This window comes from Muscardinus avellanarius (genome assembly GCF_963383645.1).
Source record: "Muscardinus avellanarius genome assembly, chromosome: 13".
NCBI classification, from domain to species: Eukaryota; Metazoa; Chordata; class Mammalia; order Rodentia; family Gliridae; genus Muscardinus; species Muscardinus avellanarius.
This window is the reverse complement of record NC_137799.1, coordinates 976,693-996,594: the sequence shown is the minus strand read 5'-3', so window position 1 is coordinate 996,594 and position 19,902 is coordinate 976,693. Positions and strand designations below refer to the sequence as shown.

At 58.1% G+C, this 19,902-nt stretch overlaps 1 protein-coding gene across 1 annotated transcript; it reads right to left on the bottom strand.

Moving 5' to 3' along the window:
- Positions 1–11,492: 11,492 nt before the first annotated feature.
- SAPCD2 (suppressor APC domain containing 2) lies at positions 11,493–14,782 on the bottom strand (the record flags this gene model as incomplete). The annotated part of the gene is made up of 6 exons (XM_080708419.1): positions 11,493–11,621; positions 11,691–11,807; positions 11,889–11,996; positions 12,112–12,258; positions 12,602–12,714; positions 14,251–14,782. 6 exons carry the CDS (start codon positions 14,780–14,782, stop codon positions 11,493–11,495), a joined length of 1,146 nt encoding a protein of 381 aa, XP_080564545.1.
- Positions 14,783–19,902: the final 5,120 nt, after the last annotated feature.

The window sequence follows — 19,902 nt, the reverse complement described above, 5'->3', positions numbered from 1 at the left end:
TTGGCCGTCCCTCCCATCCCCTTGCCTGGGCGGGGAGCCAGAGAAAGCTTCCCGAGGAGGGTCTGCTTTCCAGGGCCCTCTCTTGGAGGATAAGGAAGAGGGTCCCCCAGGCAGGCCTGGGTGCTAGTTGGCAGCAAGTTCCGAGTGCTGGCTGGGTGCAGAGTCCTCTGCTGGATGGAGACCCAAGCCCACCCCTCCACGCGGAGGAATGTCTGTCGTCTCTGCTGGACACCACATGGCTGGCAAGCAGCGGTTCCTTGGCCAGGAGCCACCCCCCTCTGTGCCTGTTCAGAATAGGAATTCCAGGACAAAGAATCCCATCCACACAGCAGCCCGAGCCCGCGGGGGACCACCAGGGAGTCAGGCCATCCCCCACCAGGGAGTCAGGCCACGCTAAAGGGCTGCCTTTGATGGGGGAAGGGCCTGGCAGTGCCCTGGTCCCAGAATGGGTGGGGCTGCTTGGGAGACTACAGCCCGGCTGAGGGTCTGGTATCTGGGGCTCAGCAAAGGCCTCTTTCTTCCAGCTCAGGACCCGGAGGGAGGGGTGGGAACCGGGAGGTCAGTGGCCTCGGAGCCCAGCCTGAAGGGCCCGCACAAGAGCTGCTCTGGGTGTGGCCAGCACTGAGCTGCAGGCCCCAGTTTCCCGCCAGCAGCTGGCCCACATCCCCCAGGCCCTCTCTTTCACCCTTGAAAGCAGGGAGCCTGGGAAGGGAGAAACGGGCATCTGGAGAGCCCCGTGCAGCAGGGCAGGCGCAGCAGCGCTGGGCCCAGGGCCCGCCCGCAGGCCGGGGGCTTCCTGAGTTCTGTGCAGTCCTCCGTAGTCCTGGGAGGGCTGTGGGCTTAAGGCCAGGCAGCAGCATGGCTGCCAAGAAGGGTGAGGGAGGGCTGCGGCAGCCAGGACCAAGGGCTCTTCTGAGATGGAACTAGGGCAGGGAGCGGCCCTCCTGGCGCCGAGGCAGCCTCTGGTGCTGACCCCGGAAGGCGGGCTTGGGTGCGGGCGGCGGGCCAGCAGGGGCGAGGGCAGCTCGGCAGGGTGGGCTCCAGATGAGCCCGCGTGTGGCTCTCAGGGGCCTCCCTCTCCCAGCGGGCCAGGCCTGGGGGGCGCTCACGGAGGCCCTGGCTGCCCTGCCTCGCCGTCCCTTCAGAAGCCGCGGCGCCGGTGGCTAGGCATCTGAATTGGGACATTCCTTTCTTTTCTTTTCTTCACCCACTCAGTCACTCGACAATTGCTGGCTGAGCACCTGCTGACCAGGCTCTGTGCAAACGCGGTGAGCAGGGGAAGCTCTTGACCTCTGGGGTGGGCGAGAAGAAGGGCACCCACCTGTCCTGGGCAGACGGCCCCAGCCCCAGGGAAAGGGGAAGCGGCTACCTCGCAATGTGCCGCACGCGCAGGGTGTCACTGATAAGAACAGCGGAAGCGGCCCCTGAGCGCAGCACGAGGCTTCCTGCCGGCCTCCGCAGGTGTGCAGAGCAGCCTCCCCCCACCAGAGGAGCCCTCTAGGCGATCCTCTAGGTCTACCGTCTACCTGTCCATCTCTAAGTGACATGTCATGAACCAGGTGTGGTGGTCACATCTGCAATCCCAGTACTGGGAGGCTGAGACAGGAGGATTGAGGATTCCAGGCCAGCCTCAGCTACTTAGCAAGACTCTCACGGTCTCCCTCCCTCCCTCCCTTCTCCCGTGTGTAGAACCCAGGAGCAATCGACCTCTGAGCTTTATCTTCAGCCCTGTTTTTAATTCTCTCTCTCTCTCTCTCTCTCTCTCTCTCTCTCTCTCTCTCTCTGTGTGTGTGTGTGTGTGTGTGTTGCTGAGGATGGAACCCAGAGGCATTCTACCTCTGAGCTATACTCCAGCCCCATTTTATTCTTTTATTTTGTCCTGAGTTGTTTGTTTGTTTTTTTTGTGTGTGGGTCTGGGGGTGGAACCCAGGGGCATTCGACCTCCGAGCTACACCCCCTGCCCTATTTTTTATTCTTTATTTTGAAACCGGGTCTCACTGAGTTGCAGAGGGCCTCACTAAGTAGCTGAGGCTGTCCGCAAACCGCTATCCTCCGGTCTCAGCCTCCCAAATGCCGGGATTACAAGCGTGCGCCACCACGCCCGGCTTTATTCTTTTATTTTGAAACAAGGTCTCACTAAGTAGCCGAGGCTGGCCTTGAACCCGTGATCCTCTTGTCTCAGCCTCCTAAGTGTTGGGATTACCAGTGTGCACCACCAAGCCTGGCTCTTTTTTTGAATTTCAAATCAGGGTCTAAGTTGCTGAGGCCTTGCTAAATTGCCGAGGCCGACTCTAACCCTGTGATCCTCCTGTCTCGGCCTCCTTTGTACTGAGATTACAGACATGTACCACCATGCTCAGCCAAGGTCCTGTTTCAACACAAAAATAAATAAGAGACTGGGATGTAGCTTGGAGGTCGGGTGCCACTGTGTTCAATCCCCAGTGAAAGAAGAGAAGGAAAATGGCCGCCACATTGTTTTCTTGGTTTTCAGTGTTACATCGCACATATGGCGCCGGCGCTGATTCCTGGCACCGGGCTGCACTTTTGAGAGCCGGCCTGCGGATGTGGAGGAGCGGCCCCACCCTCGTTGCTGGACCGTCCCGCCCTGTGAGCACATGTGCACAGAGGCTCTGGTGCCTGCTGCCAGGCGTGTGTGCACGCTCGCCCTCGTGTCTCGGGGGCACCGGGAGCAGAACTTCTGTTTGAAATGTGTATGTCAGCACAGTGGTGCCACCGGTGCTCGCGGGCACCCAACGGCCGCACCGCGTCCACATCCGGCAGCCTGCAGTTTCGAGATTCTGGAGACACTGCTCACACCACTCTGAGGGTGGAGTGGTCCTGCTCTGAGGCCTCCGTCCGCATTTCCTCTGTTGCTAAGGAGATAGACATCTCTCTCTTCTGAGGAGCACCTGCTCAGGGGCCTCCTCTTTGCAGGGACTGCTCATCTTATTACTCATTGGTACTTTTTTTCCCTTTGTGGCACTGGGGTGAACCCAGGGGCATTCCACCTCTGAGCTATGCCCCCAGACCTATTTTTTATTATTTATTTTGGAACAGGGTCTCACTGAGTTGCAAAGGGCCTCACTAAGTAGCTGAGGCTGTCTGCAAACTGCGATCCTCCTGTCTCAGCCTCCCAAATGCTGGGATTACAGGCATGTGCCACCACGCCCAGCTCTTATTATTATTACTTTTATTTTGAAACTGGATCTCACTAATTCGCGGAGGCTGACCTCAAGCCTGTGATCTTCTTGTCTCAGCCTCCCAACTACTGGGAATACAAGCGTGCACCATCACGCCTGGCTCCAGAGACATTTTTAACCCAGCTCAACAGATTCCTTGAAAACCCTGGCTGGAGGCCGGGCGTGGTGGCGCACGCTTGTAATCCCCGCGCTTGGGAGGCGGAGACAGGAGGATCGCGCTGGTTCAAAGCCAGCCACGCTGGCTTAAGAGACCCTGTTTCCAAATTTTAAAAAGTATAAAAATAGGTCTGGGAGTGTAGCCCAGAGGTAGAAGGGTTTCCAGTAACCCCAGTACCACCAAAAAAAAAAAAAAAAAAAAAAAAAGAAAGAAAGAAAAAAAAAAGAAAAGAAAAAGAAAAAGAAAACCCTGACTGGGGACCCGGAAATACACACCTGCAATTCTAGTACTTGGGAAGCTGAGACAGGATGGCAGGTTCAAAGCTAGCCTTAGCAACTTAGTAAGGCCCTGTTTCCAAATAGATAATAAGCTCTCACCCCTGGCCTCCATGATGGGAGAAGCTAGCTCATGTCCTCTCCCCCCACCCCCGGCTTCCTGCCACCAGCCAGGTTCCAGGCGCCGGCCTCACGTGCACTGAACCCCAGTATCTCCAAGGGATAGCGTAGGGTCAGTCCATCAGAATCATCAGAAGGCCAGGGGTGACCACAGCTAGTTTTCTCAAGTGTTGGGGCGCGGCTTCGGACGCTGGCTGATGGAGCCTCCGAAGTCCCGCCAGGCTGGGAAGGCACCTGCCTCGTGTCGGCAGCCTCGGGCCGAGCCGGAGCCATGCGTGTTTCCAAACGAATGTCTGTGTCTTTGAACAGCGTGATGCCGCGGAAGACAGAGCAAAGCAAAACCATCTCTGGGCTGGAGCAGGGAGGTGTAAGACAGCGAATGGCCAGACAGGCTCCTGAGCCGGCCCTGGACTGGACGAGGACGTCCCGGGGGCGTCGGTAGGACCCTGGGGAAGTCGAACTGTGGACTATTGGTTGGCTAAAAATATTGAGTCCAAGTGAATTTTTCTGAATTTGACAACTAAAAAAAAAAAAAGAATAATAAAAATGGGTTCCATCCCCAGTGCCACAGAAACAAAAGACCCTGGCTGAAGCCAGGCGTGCTGGCGCACACCTATAATCCCAATACTTGGAAGCTGAGACAGGAGGACTACAGGTTCGAGGACAGCCTCAGCAAGTAGTGAGACTCATCAACCTAGTGAGACCCTGTTTTCAAACAAGAAATAAAATCAGGCTGGGGTTGCAGCTCAAAGGTAGAATGCCTCTGGGTTCAATTTGCAGTAACCCAAAGAAAAAAATAAAATAGGGCTGGGGGTGTAGCTGGATCATGGAATGTCCCCGAGTTCCACCCCCAATAGCACACCCACAAAATAAATAAATACATTTGGAAGCTGTGGTGGCACACACTTGTAATCCCAACATTCGGGAGGCTGGGGCAGGAGAATCGCGGTTCACGGGCAGCCTCAGCTACTTAGTGAGGCCCTTTGCAACTCAGTGAGAGTCTGTTTCAAAATAAAGAAAAAAAAAATAGGACTGGGGCTGCAGCTTGGGGGCAGAACCCCCCTGGGTTTCACCCCCAGTACAGCTAAAGATAAATAAATAAATAAATAATAGGGCTGGAGACGTAGCTTGGAGGTAGAATGCTCCTGGGTTCCATCCCCAGTATCAAAAAAAATTACATATATGTATGAACATAAAATATATATTTATATATAAATCTAAATATATAAATATTAAATATTTATATATAAATTTAAAATATATTAAATATATTAAAATATACATATGTTAAATATATAAATATTAAAATATATACATATATATTCACAGCAGTGTCTAAACTGGGGCTTGGCCAAGTGATGGGGCACCTGAGCATACGTTATCACAGTTGCCAACCACAGACGGGACATCGATTCTAGTCTTGAAAGCAGTTATGAGACCGTCTCCCCCATGCCTTCAGCTGTCTTAGAGCCCAAGGGCGGCCCCGATGGCATTCCAAACGCCAAGGATGGGAAGTCCTCCAGACGGTCAGCTGCGCCTTTCCCTCGGCTGCGGGTACCTGGCAGTTTCCTAAGTGTCACGGGTGACTGCCCAGTTGGCCCGGCCCCTCGTGGGCCCGCCCCGCCCCAGTGCAGGCCCTGCCCGTCTCGCCGCTGCTGAAGCACTTCTGGGCATTGACCCCTAGTGCGTGGCAGGCTGTGTGGTCCGGGTCTGTCTGCCCCCTCCTGCAGCTGGTCCAGCGTGTCCGCAGAGCGGGCGTTCTCCCTGCAGTGCGTGAGCCCCGGGCCTCTGCGGCCGCGCAGCACGGTGCTCAGTGCCTCTCGTTTTGACGTTGTGAGTGGGGTGTGGGTATCTCCTCGAAGGCTGCGTGTGTGTGGTGCTGGGGATTGACACCAGAGGCACTCTACCTCTGAGCTACACCTAAAACCTATTTTTTTTTAAACAGGGTCTCACTAGGCTGCTGAGCGTCCCCCTGGGACTCAGCTGTAATCCCAGAACCTGGGAGGCGGAGACAGGAGGGTCGCAGGTTCACGGCCAGCCTCAAGGCTGTGAGGGTTTTGCTAAATTGCTGAGGTTAGACTTAAATCTGTGATCCTCCTGTCTCTGCCTCCCAAGTACTGGGATTACCGGTGTGCGCCACCGCGCCCAGCCAAGTCTTTATGATTAGGTCCCCTCTTTATGCATAGGGACGTCTCTTGCCTTAAAATCTATTTTGATTTACGTTAAGAGAACTACTCAGACCTCTCTTTTTATGTTTTTATATCTTGAGTGTCTCTTCAATCAGCTTAATCTGATTTCTAAAAATCCAATCTGACAGCTTTTTTTTTTTTTTTTTTTTTTTTTTTTGGTGGTACTGGGGATGGAACCCTTCTACCTCCGGGCTGCACTCCCAGACCTATTTTATACTTTTATTTGGAAACAGGATCTCTTAAGCCAGTGAGGTTGGCTTCGAACCTGCGCGATCCTCCTGTCTCCGCCTCCCAAGCGCGGGGATCACAAGCGTGCCCCACGCCCGGCGACAGTTTTGTCTTTTAACAGTGACTTTAAGTCATTTACGTCCATTGTAAATATTAGAGGATTCCCAACATTACGTCTCCTCCTCCTCCTCTCCCTTCTATTCTGGACTGAATCCCAGGGGCATTCCGTCACGCTATACCCCCAGTCCTATTTATTTTTTTTGAAACAGGATCTCGCTAAGTTTCTGAGGGCCTCTCTATGTTGCTGAGGCTGGCCTTGAACCTGTGATCCTCCTGTCTCTACTTGGTCCTTCTGGTTAGTACCCACACTTAAAATCTAAAGTTGATGGAAAGCCGGGCGTGGGGACACACAACTGTAATCCCAGAACCTGGGAGGCTGAGACAGGAGGAGCGCAGGTTCACAGCCAGCCTCTCTACTTGGTGAGGCTCTCCGCAACATAGTGAGACCCTGTCTCAAAATAAAGAATGAAAAAAAAAAAAAAAGAATAGGGCTGAGGGTGTAGCTCAGAGGTAGAGTGCTCCTGGGTTCAATCCCCAGTATTGAAAAATATAACTTGATGGCTACCTTGCTCCCCAACTGAACCTCAGCGCCCGGCTCCCTCGCCTCCCTACTCCCAGCCTTCATTAATGCTGTTTAAATTCTATCCCGTTTCTCCCTTCAGACTGGTACCACTACTGATAGTAGATACGATTTGCTTAGATTTTCATAGAGATGATATTATTATTATTATTATTATTATTATTATTATTATTATTATTATTATTTGCAGTGCTGGGAATTGAACCCAGGGGCATTCTCATTCTTCCTCCGAGCTACACCCCCAGCCCTATTTTTCATTCTTTATTTTGAAACAGGGTCACACTTAGTTGAAAAGGGCCTAAGTATTAGCGGAGGCTGGCCATGATCTTCCTGTCTCAGCCTCCCAAATGCTGGGGTTACAAGCATGCGCCACCACGCCCAGCTTAGAGTTAACTAATTTTTGTGCAGGTTTTAAGCGGTTCACAGTCCTGACACCTCTCCCTTGGGAGGGTGGAGCTTACCTCCAGTAAGGCGGGGCGCTTCCAGTGACTCCTGATGTGTGTGGGGGGAGGTCCCACCAGGCAGGTGGCTGCCTTTGGGCTTCTCAGGGGTCGCTTGCTCCAGGGAAGCCGGCTGCCCTGCTGTGGGAACACTCCAGAGCCCATGAGCCAAGGAACAGACTGTGCCAAGAGCCACGTGTGTGCCATCACAGCGGGTCCTCGGGCACCCGTGGGTGGGGTGGCTGTGGCCCGCCGGTGCCTCAGCTCCCAATTCCTAGCCTGCTAGAGCCGCAGCGGGGCACCCCTGCTTTAAGCTACCAAGATAAAGTAATTTGTTATGCAGCAATACATAACCAAGGTTTGGGTGTTTTTTGGTTTTGGTACTGAGGATGGAACCCGGGGCAATCTATCTACGAGCTACACCCCCAGCCCTATTTGTGTGTGTGTGTGTGTGTGTGTGTGTGTGTGTGTGTGTGTGTGTGTGTGTGTTACTGGGGATGGAACCCAGGGGCCTTCTACCTCTGGGCTACACTCCCAGACCTATTTTTTATATTTTATTTGAAAACAGGGTCTCTTAAGCCAGCGGAGGCTGGCTTCGAACCTGTGCAATCCTCCTGTCTCAGCCTCCCAAGCGCGGGGATTACAAGCGTGTGCCACCACACCTGGCCCCAGCCCTGTTTTTATTTTGAAACAGGGTCTCACTGAGTTGCAAAGGGCCTCACTAAGTAGCTGGGGCTGGCCGGGAACCACAATCCTCCTGTCTCAGCCTCCCAAATGCTGGGATTACAAGTGTGCGCCACCACGCCTAGCTCCTATTTTTTATTTGCAAACAGGGTCTCCCTAGGTTGCTAAGGACCTTGCTAAGCACTAGGATTATAGCCGTACGACCCCACACCTGACAGCCCTTTTTATTTCTTATTTTGCAACAGGATCTCACTAAGTTGCTGAGGCTGGCCTCAGCCTGTAATTCTCCTGTATCAGCCTCCCAAGTACTAGAATTACAGGCCTATGTCATTGTGCCTGGTAATAGCCAACATGTGTGTGTATTGCTGGGGACTGATCCCGGGGACATTCTACCTCTGACCTACACAAGCCCTATTTCACTTTTTTGGGGAGCATACTGGGGACTGAACCCAGGGGAATTTATACTAGGGCTTGAACCCAGGGACATTCTACCTCTGATCTGCACCACCAGCCCTATTTTACTTTTTTGGGAGGGCACACTGGGGATTTAACCCAGGGAAGGCATGCTTATCTCCTATTTTACTTTTTATTTTATTTTACTTGCAGGTCTGGGGATAGAACCCAGGGACATTCGACCTCTGAGCTATACCCCATGCCCTATCTATTTTTTATTTTGAAACAGGCGCTCACTGAGTTGCAAAGGGCCTCACTAAGAAGCTGAGACTGTCTGCGAACCGCGATCCTCCTGTCCCAGCCTCCTGAATGTTGGGATGACCAGTGTGCCCACCACGCCCGGCTTTTACTTTTTCTTTGGAAGTAGGGCCTGGTTAGGTTGCTGAGAGCCTTGCTAAATGCTCAGGCTGGAGTCCTATGGACCTGCGATTCTCCTGTCTCAGCTTTCCGAGTGCTGGGATCACAGGCCTGTGCCAGCGCCCCTGGCTCCAGCACTGGGCGCATACCTACAATTGTACCTGCTTCAACTTGTCTTTAGTTATGATTCTTTCTTGAGTTTTAACTTCTTCCTTGCATGCTTTCTCTTCTGTTCCCTTTAGGAAAGGTTCCTTTGGGGGTGAACTGCCAATTTTTTTCTTAAATGTTTTATTTTGACTCATTCTTTACAGATAGTTTCTCTGCACCGGGCGTGGTGGTACATGCCTGTAATCCTGGTACTCTAAAGGCTGAGACAGGAGGGTTGCTGGTTTGAGGCTAGCCTCAACAGCTTAGAGAAAGCCTGTTTCAAGATCAAAATAAAAGGGCTGAGGGTGTAGCTCAGAGATAGAATGCCCCTGGGCTCAATCCCCAGCACTACACACACACACACACACACACACACACACACACACACACACACACACCTATTTACTTAAATATGCAGAACGCTGTTACCCTTCACAGTGTGACCGCTCTGATATCCTTGCATCTGTGAATTCAGTCTTTTTTGCCCACTTCTGTGATCTGTGAACTTTCTAACTTGGAGATGCTGGTGTCCGTGGAATTTGCTCTATGACACGCTTATGATCTGGTGAGGTGGGGTTGCTGGGGCGCAGTTTCCCCCCAGGGCACATGGAGCAACCATCTTTGCTGGTCACACCTGGCAGCATGTGTGTGCACCCTGGCATCAGCAGGCAGGGGCCAGGGCCGCTGCCCATCCTGTGGGAGGGATGCCCGCCCTCCCTCCCAGGTACCACCAGGGCCCAGGCCACAGAACTGCACTGGCCACGGTCCTCCCCGGCCCTGCCAGCCGGGCCGCTGGAAGTCCTCCATGGAGGTCTCATTCCACCAGTGAGGCAGAGAGCCCACCTTGGGTCGCCTTCTTCAAGGGCCTGGAGGTCTGTGTGTCTTCTGACAAACGTCGCCCTGGAAGACCCTGTGTTCTGTCTCTTGCGTCTAGCCCCAAGGCTGAGGCTGTGGCCGGCCACGGGGTTGTCTCTGCTGGGCCTGCCCCCGCCCCGCCCGAGCAGTGGGTTCTGGGAATCAGCAGGAGCAGGAGAGGGCCCAGCCAGCCCTAAGTCCTGGAAACGTCACAGGCGTCATTTGCAGGACCCACTAGACTGGCGAGGGCAGTCTCCAGGCCTGGCAAGTGCAGGGTGCAGTCTTGGTCTCCCCAGGACGGGCTGGGGAGGGCCTCCCCAAGGACCATGAAAGAGGCATGGTCAGAAAGTCCAGGAAGGTCCTGGGGCAGGCTGCATCCTGCAGGCAGGAGACTTCTCCCTGGTCGGCACAGGCAAGTCTGCCCGGGTGCTTGGGCTCCTGGGGCATGGCTTGGCCTGGGTGCCCTTGCAGGTACAGAGGGCCGGGGCTCGGCCGGGGGCTGCCAGCTGCTGCCTGTGTGCCCGCCCCTCCCTGAGGCCCTGGGCTGCAGTGATCTTGGTTTTGGCAGCACCGGGCCCACCAGGCCAGCCTCAGCAGGCATTTCTCACCCCACCAGTGCTCGGCTGAGCTGCCAGCGGGACAGCCTGGGCAGGCACGCTGCCACCCCAGCCTCTTTCTGTACCACAGCCCCTCCCTGTGGATCAGGGGATGTGTCCTACCTGCTTTCCTGGGGAGAGCTGGGTGGGAGGACAAAGGTGTGTGTGAGCAGGTGGCAAACCTTGGGGACCGGGAGTCCTTCCAATGGGCTGCTCTGCTCCGCCTATGCCACACCATGGGGCCTCCTGGGAGGCCCAGATTGACACCTCCCTGGGGACAGGGTCCTCCCCAGGCACGGGGCACACCTGAGCCACTGTGGTGACCATCAGGCCCCGACCACACCAAGGAGGCCAGGTCACAGGATGCTACGTAGGACCCAGTCTAGGGTGGAGGTCCTGGCCTGGAGGATGAAGCCCAATGACTTCAGGGTCTGTGGGCATGGGGAGCAAGCTCTTGGCCCCACCTCAGGAGCCTGCCAGGCCTGTTCTGGCTGCAGCCTGATTCCTTGCAGTCTTACCTGCGACTCAGTGCCTGTGGGCCTCCCCCAAGCCCCTCAACAGCCCCTTTCAAAGGACACCCCACCCCTCCATCTGCTCTCATCCGGGCCACCTTGTTCTGCCCCCCCCCACCGGGAGGGGACCTCATCCTGCGCCTGCTCCTGCCCCCCCTCAGGTCTGCAGACCACCCCTGGCCAGAGCCACAGAGCAGGGACCAGCGCTCCCTTGGCGCCCTCTGCTGGCCATTATTGGAAGTGCAGCCCAGTTTAACCAGTATTTTACTGGATTCCAGGGATGCCAGGGTCAGTAGCAGGAGGGGACAGGCCAGCTGTAAACGTGCCCCTTCCTGTTCAGGGCTGCCTCAGAGCTGGGGAACATGAGGAGAAGTCCCTCACCATCCAGTAACAGTGGCAGTAGCAGCTTCAGGTTGTGGGGAGCACAGAGCACCCCCACAGCTCAGCACTCAAGGCCCAAACTGAGTCTGTGCCAGGCAGGGCCAGTCTGCGTGGAACTCCGGCGAGCCCAGACAGCCAGGTGGCTGGAGGCTTCCACTCCAGGGCTCTATCCAGGCCGCCTGAGGGGTCTGGTCCTGGGCCAGAATATAGTGGGTTCACGGGCTGAAGGCTGTCCAGGTGTGGCCAGATGCACGTCCACTAGATGAAGGTGGAGTCCAGAGGCCCCGTGTCCTGCTGGCTGAGCGCTCGGGCCTCAAACAGCTGCTTGATGAGGGCGGACTTCTCCTGCTCCAGCTGGGTGATGCGCTCGCTCTTGTCAGTCACCTCCTGGGCGGGCGGGCGGGGGTGGTTAGGGCCTGCCGGGCGCCCCGGCCCGCCCCCCGGCCCGCGCCTCACCTGGGTGAGGAGCCGGTTCTGCTCTTTCAGCATGAGGATTGTTTGCTGCTGCCAGCCTGGGGCCGAGAGCGAGGTGGGGACGGGGGCGGGCGGGGGCCCGGGGGCCGAGGGCGCAGCCTGTGGGGGGACACGGTCAGGCAGGTGTCTTCCGGGCTGTCCCCAGGTCAAGGTGAGGAGGGCAGGTTTAGGGCCACTCACCCTGCCGGCGCAGGCTGCAGCCAGCAGCTCCCCCAGGCACCGGGCCACCTCCTGCACCTTGGGCAGCAGTCGCCCCAACGGGCGGGGGCTCCCTGCAGCCCCAAAGTCCTGGGAGAAAAGCAGGGTCAGAGCGGGCAGTGAGGGGGTCCCGCGCCGGCGGCCCTGCCCCCAGCTGCTGCTCGGAGCCTAGCGGGATCCCAGGCACTGGTGGGGCGGCACTCACGGTACTGGCTCTGCTCTGGCCCAGGTGGCGCTGGCGCTCCTGCACGCGCTGCAGCTGCTGCTGGTACCAGTCGCGGCCCCGCGCCATCATCTCCAGACCCTGCAGCAGCACCTCCTGCTCCCGCTCCAGCTCCTTCATCTGCGTCAGCTGCAACATGCGCATGCAGGAACCAGCACACCGGTGAGCACAGCTGTGCACCCGGTGCCTACACAAACCTGCCAGAAGCTGCAGGCGTGCAAGCTGAGACCTGTGCACATGCATCTGGCTCTCACACACACACACACACCCTGGCTCAACAGCCCTCACCAGGGGCTGCCTGTGACAAGCATGACGGCCCAAGCTCACTGTCAGCATATGTGCCTGAGGGACCTCACGGCCTCTCCCTGCCTGGCCCTGGCCATCCCTGCGTGGACTCAAGCCCAGATACGGGGGCTGTTTAGAGCTGACCGATGCTCCCTTCAGGCTCCCCCGGAATCCCAGCCCCTCTCACCAGGCCACAGTCGATGCCATTGGTGATCGTGTGCCTCCGACGTTCCCCTCGGGTGCGTGGGGCCCTCCGGGCATCACCTGTGCCCACATCCAGCACCCTGCAGGCCACGGCACCTGTGGGGAAGAGGCAGGAACCAGACTTACCCCTGGGCCTGCCCAGCGGGGCTCACTCCCCAGAGTATCCTGGACCCCAGCTAGCCCTGTCTGCACAGCCTGGCACCATCTGCCAGGCCAGGCTATGGGCCACCTATGCCTCTGCCTCCTCACCTACCCCAGACCCCTCCCGCCTGCCCTGGGGGTGGGGCTACATCCAGTTCTTTGTAGGTAGTCTTGGCGGTTCCAGGCTATGGGGTAAAGGTGAGAAAGGAGACAGGCAAGCAGAAGCTCTCAGCTCTCACTTGCACAGGCCCTGCTGGGCAGAAGTTGGTGTAAGGGACCCGTAGGGAGAAAGAAAGTTCCAGCGAGGTGGGCTGGGGAGGAGCCCAGGACACCTGGGCCCAGTCTGTTTAAGGAAGGAGGCCTGAACCTCTGAGCTGGGGACTTGGGGGGCTGTATGGATATTGGAGGCCAGCTCTGTCAGTCAAGCATGCCACGCCCCTGCTCAGGGCTTTGCTTGGCCTGTAATGGTGATAGCTAAAGCCTGGCCCGAGACCTGCAGAGCAGAGTGTGAACGCTGCCCAGTGGTGGGCACTGGCCACGTGGCCTCCAGGGAGGTGTGTTCGGCGGCCCAGGGCCCCGCAGGGTAGCAGTGCCGGGCCACTGTAGATCCTGAGCTGTCTGCTGCACACATCCATGGTTGACTTCAAACTGCAGGGCCCCGTGGATGACATCTATCCCACACCTAGAAGCCTCTCCCGCCACAGGGACGGGGAGGCTGAGCCATGAGGTGTAGGAATGACAAACGTGGCTGAGGCAGAGGGGGGTCCAGGGGGCTGGCAGAGCAATGGGCAGCAACGACAGAGACTGGCAGCTGCCGTCAGTGGTCAGGCTTGCACCTGGCGGGCATGTGCACAGGCTGAATGGGCCCAGGCGCCTGGGCTGCTCTGAGCCCGCCCCCCACCAGTCAATGCAGATCCTGTTCCCAGAGGGGGGGCAGACAGGGGGCCATTCAACGGTCTCCCGCCCCTGCCAACTGGACCGGAAGCCAGGAGAGGAGCCTGCTGAGGTCCCCAGAGGCTGGTCTGTGTCCTGCCTTGGTCTGCAGCCCCGCCCCCTCAACCTGGTTGTCCGGGCACCACCGCCAGGTGTTCCAGGGCTTCCTCCAGCCGCTCCTGCCTGCCTTGGCCTGCGTGGGGGCAGTGAGTCCAGCTGGCCCCAGGGCCCAGGGAATCCTCTGTCCTGGAGGAAAGCCCCTCCGCCTGAGCAGCCACACACAGGGGCTGAGGGGCGGTCTCCCCAGGTGTGGGGCATCACTGGAGGCCCCTTGCGCTCCGCACACTGAGCAGGTGTTCCAGCGCCCATCTGGGTGGGTTCCTGGTGGGCATCTTGTCACCCTCGGCTCTGGTGGCTGTGCGAGGGGCGGGGCTGGCCTCCTGGTGCCTGTGTGCCCCTCGGGCCCACAGGGGCTCGGGCAGCTGCCCCGACCCATCCCTCGTGGGGGACGCCGCCGGGCTCCGGCCTGGGCACAGCGGGCAGGGCGCCCGCACTCACCCGCGCCGGCGCTCGGGCTGCGCTCCAGCGCTGCGCTCTGGGGCCGCTCGGGTTCCGCGGGGCCGGGCGCCGCCTCGGCCGGGCTGCAGAGCCGCTCGGGGCTCCGGGCCGCCGGGGGCAGGGGCTTCCTCTCCAGCACAGTCCTCGGCTCGTCTGCCGGGGCGAACAGCAGGCGCGGCGGCGGCGGCGGGCCCCCGGGCCGGGCCGGGGCGCGCACCGGGGCCCGCGGGCCGCCGTCGGCGCTCAGCAGCGAGGTGCGCAGGCCGGCCACGAAGCGCTCGAAGGTCAGGTAGCCGCTGGCCGGGGCCACCCGGCGCAGCCCGTCCAGCACGCCGCGGGGCAGCTCGCGCGCGTCGGCGCCCTGCCAGCGGGACTCGATCTCGCGCAGGTGCACCGAGCCGCGCCGCTGGTCGTCCAGGATGTCGAAGAGCGTGCGCAGGCTCTGCAGGAAGGCGCGCGGCAGCCCCTCCGTGCCGGGCGCGGGCTGGGCCGGCGGCACGCAGCCTCGCTCGGCCATCGCCGCCGCGGCCATGGGCGCCCGGGCCCGTCCCGCGTCCACTCGCGCCGGCCCGCCGCGGCCCGACGGAGGGACAGGCCGCGCGGCCCGCCGCGACAATAGCTGCTAGTTTTGAATGGGGCCCTCCTCGCCACGTCAGCCCTCGTTAGCATACGTGGCAGCCATTGGCTGAAGACGGCCCGTCTGACACCCGATTGGCTGGGCGGCCGCAGGATCCGGGTTTGATTTTTCCTGCCGAGGGGCTGCCCCTCGTGCGGCACGCTCCCCGCCCGCCGTTGCCGCCGCCGTGCCTGGGAGGTGCGGCCCGGTGCGCCCCGGCCACAACCGCGGCTCCGGCTCGCTGGGGGACCTCCCCTCTGCTTCCGCGCCCACCGGCCTTAGCGCAGCCTTTTCTCTGACCCCGCCAGGCTGGTCTCAGAGAGGTGGAGCCTACAAAAAACTGTCCCCAGGTAGCCTCGCGGGGCAAGGAGGGAAGAGCTCAGCCCCTCCGGGATCCCACCTTTCCCCGGCAGCACCCTTGGGTCCTCTTCGGTGAGGGTCTTCTAGCCACAAACACGAGCGGACTCTGAGGTCCCGGGAGGATCAGAGGCTCCAGACGGCTGGGCTCCCCTGCACAGAGGCCTCTCTGTCCACACGCTGCTAGCTCCTCCTCTGGCTCCCCCTCCCGGCACCCCTGGCTGCAAGACAAAGCCACTTCTCCTGTGTCCTCAGGTGCCCATCTAGTGACCAGCTCCCTTGGGCTCCTGCCCCTTGCTCCATTGCTTCCTCTGTGCACACCTCATCCAGCTGTTTCTGGGTCCCACCGCCTGGCCCAGGACCTCTGCTGCATTAACAGTGGGGTCCAGTTACTCTGTCCTCCCCTGGTCAGTCCAGAGAGGGGAGTCCAGGCCCCGACTGCATCCTGGCTCCGGGAGCCCATCTCAGGGGAGCACCTTCTAGAAGCTGGGGAGGCGGTCTAGGCGCTGTCTGCTGGACCCTGCTCCCGCCTCGCCTGTCCCCCAGGTCTTGCCTTGGTCACCCCTAGCCCCAGCCACCTTCCCAGAGCTGCTTGTCCACAGGTGATATTTTCTACATATCACCTGCCGCCTCTGCTTGCTTTTTTTTTTTTTTTTTTCAGCACTAGGGATGGAACCCAGGGCCATTCTACCTCCGAGCTATACCCCCAGCCCTAATTTTTATTCTTTATTTTGAAACAGAGCCTCACTGAGTTCCAAAGGGCCTCACTAAGTAGTAGCTGAGGCTGTCTTAGAACCGCTATCCTCCCATCTCAGCCTCCCAAATGCTGGGATTACAAGCCTGCACCACCACACCCGGCTGCCTCTGCTTTCTAAGCACTAGGCCGTCACCCTCATGCTGGACACCTCCTCTGAACTGACCTCTGACCCAGAGGCCTCCCTCCAGCCCCTCTTGGGCAGGCTTTAATCAGCCTGCCTCCTGGGCCTCTGTCCTTAAGTCAAGGCACACAGTAGGGGCAGCTTCCCTGGCCAGTGGCCTGGAACCGCTTCCCTGGTCTCCCTTTCTCCCTCTCGCTCCCACCCCCCAGTGCCCCTGGAACCACTTCTCTGACCCCCCACTCCATTGTCCCTGGAACCGCTTCCCTGGTGTCTGTCTGTCTGTCTGTCTGTCTCTCTCTCTCTCCAGTGCCCCTGGAACCACTTCCCTGGTCTGTCTGTCTCTCTCCAGTGCCCCTGGAACCGCTCCCCACCCCCTCTCCCCTGCTTCCTAAGTGGCGTGAGCGGAGCAGCTCTCCTCCCCACTCCCTGCCTCTATGCGCCTCAGCCTTGGAGCTGGCTGAGCATGGACTGAACCTCTGAGCCCTGAGCCAGAGGAAACCTCTCCTCTTACGTTGTTCTTGTCAGGTACCCTGGTGACAGGATGAGAAGCTGACTGACCCAGCCAGGAGGCCGGGCCACCACGTGGACGGAGCGGGGCCAGCGTGGATGTGCAGGTTAGCCACCAGCAGTGGGCACCACCAAGCACCACTGCTAAGGCGGCATGACCAGCAGGGCCCAGACCCGGCCAGGGCCCTGGTGATTCCCAGAATACCATGCAGAGAAACAAGGCTTCTCCAGTCCAAAGCCTAGGACTTGGGGGGCTGAGACAGGAGAGTCATGGTTAGTCGCCGGCCTCGGCTACTTAGAACCTTTGCAACTCAATAAAACCGTTTCAAAATAAAGAATAAAAACTAGGGCTGGGGGTGTAGCTTGGAGGTAGAATGCCCCTGGGTTCAATCCCCAGTGCTGCAAAATAAATAAATATACAAATAAATAGCTAAAAATTAAGAAGGGCTAGTGGTATAGCTCAGAGGTATGTTGCCCCTGGGTTCAAGCCCCAGTACCACAAAAATGAAACAAATTTCTGGGAGAGGTGGCTTCAGCTGGCTCTGCACCCGCACTTCCCATGACCCTGGAGGGAGGCAGAGAAGAGACCAGAATCAGTGCCTGGCTCTGGGCCTGGGACTCGCCATGGCCTCTGTGTCCTTCCTGGCCTGGCTCTGACCACTTCCTTCCCCTCTGATTCCCGTCTTGGCTACACTGCACGTCCTCTCTCTCCCTCTCTCCCCCTCCCCCCCCCCCTCTCTCTCTCTCTCTCTCTCTCTCTCTCTCTCTGTGTCTCTCTCTCTGTTCTCTCTTTGTGTCTGTCTGTCTGTCGTCTGTCTGTCTCTCTCTCGTCCTGGGAATTGAACTCCGGGGCATTCACCTCTGAGCTACACCCCCAGCCCTTATTTTATTTTTTAATTTTGAAACAGGGTCTGCAGAGGGCCTCACTAAGTAGCTGAGGCTGTCGGCGAACCGCCATCCTCCGGTCTCAGCCTCCCGAGTGCTGGGATGACAAGTGTGGGCCACCACGCCCGGCGGGTTGTCTTGTTTTAAACAGAGTCAAGCTAGATTGCTCAGGTCTTGCTTTGGCGCTGAGGTGGTCCTTGAACCTGTGACCCTCCTGTCTCAGATTATAGGTGTGCACAGCACACTCAGCTCTGGCTGACATCTTTCTGACCTGCAACTTTGGCTTTGCTGCCACCCCTGGGGCTTTCCAGAGCCCAGACCAGACCTGGGGCCCATGCCACCCTGGATTGTTTTTAAGGTACTAGGGGTGGAGCCCGGGGCATTCTACCTCCAGCTCCACCTCCGGCCCTATTTTTTATTCTTTGTTTTGAAACAGGATCTCAGTGAGTTGCAGAGGCCTCACTAAGAAGCTGAGGCTGTCCGCGAACCGCGATCCTCCTGAGCCTCTCGAATGCTGGGATCACAGGCGTGAGCCACCACGCCCGGCTCGCCACCCTGGATTTTTAAGGCATCCATCCTGGCTGTCATTTTCTCTCACTGTGCCAGTCCAGGGCTCCGTGGGGAGAGGGGGGGGCTGGGCCCCTGTGCCCCTTGACGTAGCACAAGGTAGAGGGAACCCAGGGGTGCCTTCCAGTCTCCACGCCTTCTGCAGGGCTCTGGAGTCCTACTCAGGACTGAACGAGGGAGGGCATGTGCCCTTAGAGGCAGATATCAGAATGTGAGCTCTGAGCTGGGCGTGATGGCGCACGCTTGTCATCCCAGCATTCGGGAGGCTGAGACGGGAGGATCGCGGTTCACCAACAGCCTCAGCTACTTAGAGAGACCCTTTGCAACTCAGTGAGACCCTGTTTCAAAATAAAGACTAAAAAAATAGGGCTGGGGGTGTGGCTTGGGGGTAGAATGCCCCTGGGTTCCATCCCTGGTACCCCCAAAATAAATAAAAAAAATAAAAAGAACGTGAGCCTTCTAGATCAGAACTAGACGTATAGGCAGTCACAGGCCCCTGCAGGACCAGAAGACTGAACCTTTTGCAGGGCTCTGGCCTCTGGACCCTGCTCCCTCAAGCCCTTGGGCGGGCCCCAAGGAAAAGGGGTGCCTGCTGGCCACAGGCCTTTCCTGGCAGGAGGTCGAGGTTGCAGCCCACCTGACTCTGCGGGCTCTGGCCCGTCTGCCCAGGTAGGCCCGTCTTCTGAGCTGCACAGCTGGCCTTCCCAAGCCCTCTGATACCCGCTGCCTCTGCCCGCGGCAGGATGTGGGTCGTCCTGCCCTTGGGGCTCGGAACCCACTTTCTGACACCAGCCTTCCAGCAGCATGTACCACCTGGGGTGCCTGTGGACTCTGGCCTGGGTGTGGCGCCACTCAGCACCAACGCCCTGCCTCCAGCCCTCCCGGCCTCCTGTGACTGTCCTCCCCGCAGACAGCAGGGGCAGAAGCACCTTCATCCGGCCGGCACCTGCTGAACACGCCGTGCCCAGTCGCAGCGATGCCGCAGGCATCCTTTCGCTCAGCCAGCAAACACTTACTGGGTGTCTGCTGTGTGCTAGGCGTTGACCTGAGGCGGCGGGGACTGCATGGTGAGCCTTCGTGAGACTGCCTTTCCCAGGAGAGCCAGGTGGCAGAGAATGCAAAAAGGCAAAGGGTCATGAGGCTTTCTGGGGAGCGCAGGGGCAAAGATCCTGGGGCACATCTGTGGCAATTCCTGGAAAGGCAGCTCCTTCTAGTCCAGGAGCATTTATTGTGGCCTGACCCCTATGACTCATCCTGGGCTTCGTGTGTGTGTGTGTGTGTGTGTGTGTGTGTGTGTGTGTGTGACCTGCTTGTCAGGAGACACACTGGCTTAACAGGGGGTAGCTGAGCCAGCCCTCAGGGAGATGTTACGTATTACTTTAAGACTTAAATCCCTATTTCAATTTATTTATTTATGTGTGTGAGGGGATACTGAGGATTGGACCCAGGGGCATTCTACCTCCAAGCTCCACCCCAGCCCTATTTTATTTTTTAGTTTGAAGCAGGGTCTTGCTAAGTAGCTGAGGCTGTCCTCCAACGACGGACCCTCCTGTCTCAGCCTCCCAGTGACTGTGATTACAGGTGTGCACCACCATCCTGTCTGTCATTTTATTTTTTATTTAAACAATATTTTTGAGCCAGGTGTGATGGTGCACGCTTGTAATCCCAGCATTTGGGAGGCTGAGACAGGAGGATCCAGCTTCATGGCCAGCCTCAGCTACTACTTAGTGAGGCCCTTTGCAACTCAGTGAGACCCTGTTTCAAAATAAAAAATAGGGCCGGGCATGGTGGCGCACGCTTGTAATCCCCGTGTTTGGGAGGCGGAGACAGGAGGATCGCGCA